General features: G+C 33.7%; 1 protein-coding gene across 1 annotated transcript in view; it reads right to left on the minus strand.

The window, feature by feature from the left end:
- Positions 1-1,201, minus strand: part of LOC119836614 (UDP-glucosyltransferase 2-like) — a 5,550-nt gene extending 4,349 nt beyond the window's left edge. Inside the window, 1 exon segment of the mRNA XM_038361996.1 lies at positions 470-1,201. Within this exon segment, the coding sequence (XP_038217924.1) occupies positions 470-1,201 (732 nt within the window).
- Positions 1,202-2,137: the final 936 nt, after the last annotated feature.

Consider the following 2,137-nt stretch of genomic DNA (forward strand, 5'->3'; position numbering starts at 1 on the left):
TGTGGGGGTGTGGTACTTCCCCGGTGCGAGCTGGCCCAATTCGTGCCGAAGCGTGCTCGACTCCCACAATTAAATTATTGTTTTAAAGAAATATAATGAATAGTAACAGTTGATATCTTATTAAATAAAAGTTGAAATATTAAGAAAAATTATAATAAATTGATAATTGATTTTATATGCAGGTAGTTGTATATTAGTACATATTCAAACGCAAACATAAATTTATTCAATAAGATTGCTTCTAGACGCACTTTCGAATACCCATAATAGTTTTACCATTCGCCATTCACCAAAATCAGAATAATAAAGGTGGTCCTTCAAAGTCGTTAAGGTCCTAAGGAGCTATAACATCTGTTAAAGAAAGGTGATAAAAGATAAAACTTACTCGAGGTAATAATCTTGAATGGTTATCTAAAATACCGGAGATATAAACGACATTTCGTGGTACCGGCCGAATCCTTTCCCATACCGGATGAGTGTTTATAAATAACATTTGAATATTATTTTCCACTTCAGATAAATCTGGAGCATCAGGAAACAACGCTCTGTTCATAGCATTATACTCAATTTTGTCAGTTTCAACATTATTATGGAAAATTTTATCTGCATACAATTCGTGCAATTCTTCAATCAATGTGAGGTTATTTAGTCGTTGTCTTAAAAGGTTTGGATAAAGTAACGCATGTGTTGGAGCCCCGAATTTTTCGTAATTTCCATATGACGCACCAAACGAACTTATCAGGATTATTGGGCATTTGTAAAGATCGGCTAAGCCGAGCGCTGGACTGAAATACGCTTCGACTATTACTAAGTCGAATTTGAAATCACTCTTTAGTATGTTTTGAACTGCGACACTTTTAACTTGTTTTGCAAATAGGTTTTTAACTAGAAATCTTCCAGCTTTAATTTGTGTAAATATATCATTCGTACCTTCTTTGCTTGCTTGTTGCATCAGTTCTCTCCAATATGGATAAGATACATTATGAATATTGACTTCTTTTAAATTAGGTAGTCCACCACCATTAGGAAAAGCTGGGTCTGTAGTTATGACAACCACATCATGTCCATTTCGAGCTAATGCATGCATCAGCGGTCTAAAAACTAGCTGGTGACTTATATGTGGTGACGGGAAAATACCGAGAATATACGCAGATTCACCCAAAACAAAATGGACGCTTATAAAATATATTATACTTAGCATTTTGTACGTAATTTATTATGAAATATTATTTCAAGTTACCCACCCGCTGTGTTTTCGAAGCCAAATACACGAATTAATGGGACATCTATTGTTTGCAAACAAATAGTATTATCGATGTGTGTTCAGTTGTTTTACGGCACTGCAGGTGTTTGGATAACAATATCATTCAACATATATCATTTAACACAATTCACATATTATTTTTGAATTGAAGATTATTTCAAGGGATTCAGACTAAACTTTAATAAATTTATTCAAATTACTAGCTTTCCACCCGCGGTTTCGCCTGCGTGGAATTGCGGGTAAGAAGTAGCCTATAGGTATTTCCAAGGTCTAGACTGTTTGTCAAAATTGGTAAAGTGGTTTATGTGTGACAGAATCTTACATGAAAATCATCTAAGATTCTTTCATAATAAGGAACTTCCATATAAACTTTCATCCCCTAATTCAACCCCTTCTTTACTTTTTTTTGCAATAAAAAGTATTCTATGTCATTTCCCATGTTCAGTTCTATCATCATATCAAATTTCATCAAAATCGGTTAAGTGGTTTAGGCGTCAAAGCGTAACAGACAGACAGACAGAGTTACTTTCGCATTTATAATATTAGTAGGGATATATATTAAACCAAAGATGTGAAAATTCACATCATATTCAATATTGTGTTTTTTATATACTGATATTTATTACATAACAAAGAGAGATTCATAAATGATTCAAACATAAACATATTCTAGTTCCTCGATGCATCATTATACAATTATTTTGCATACTCAAAATTGCTCGTTTTTTACAGTGTTCCAAGTGAATATGGAAGATTTAATACGAGTGATATAATTATCACCAATTAGCTGCGCCCTGCGGTTTCACTCGCGTAAGTTCGTCCCACAGGAATATCGGGATAAAAAGTTGCCTATATGTTATTCCAGTTGTCCAT

Source organism: Zerene cesonia, chromosome 25 (assembly GCF_012273895.1).
Source record: "Zerene cesonia ecotype Mississippi chromosome 25, Zerene_cesonia_1.1, whole genome shotgun sequence".
Taxonomy (NCBI): domain Eukaryota; kingdom Metazoa; phylum Arthropoda; class Insecta; order Lepidoptera; family Pieridae; genus Zerene; species Zerene cesonia.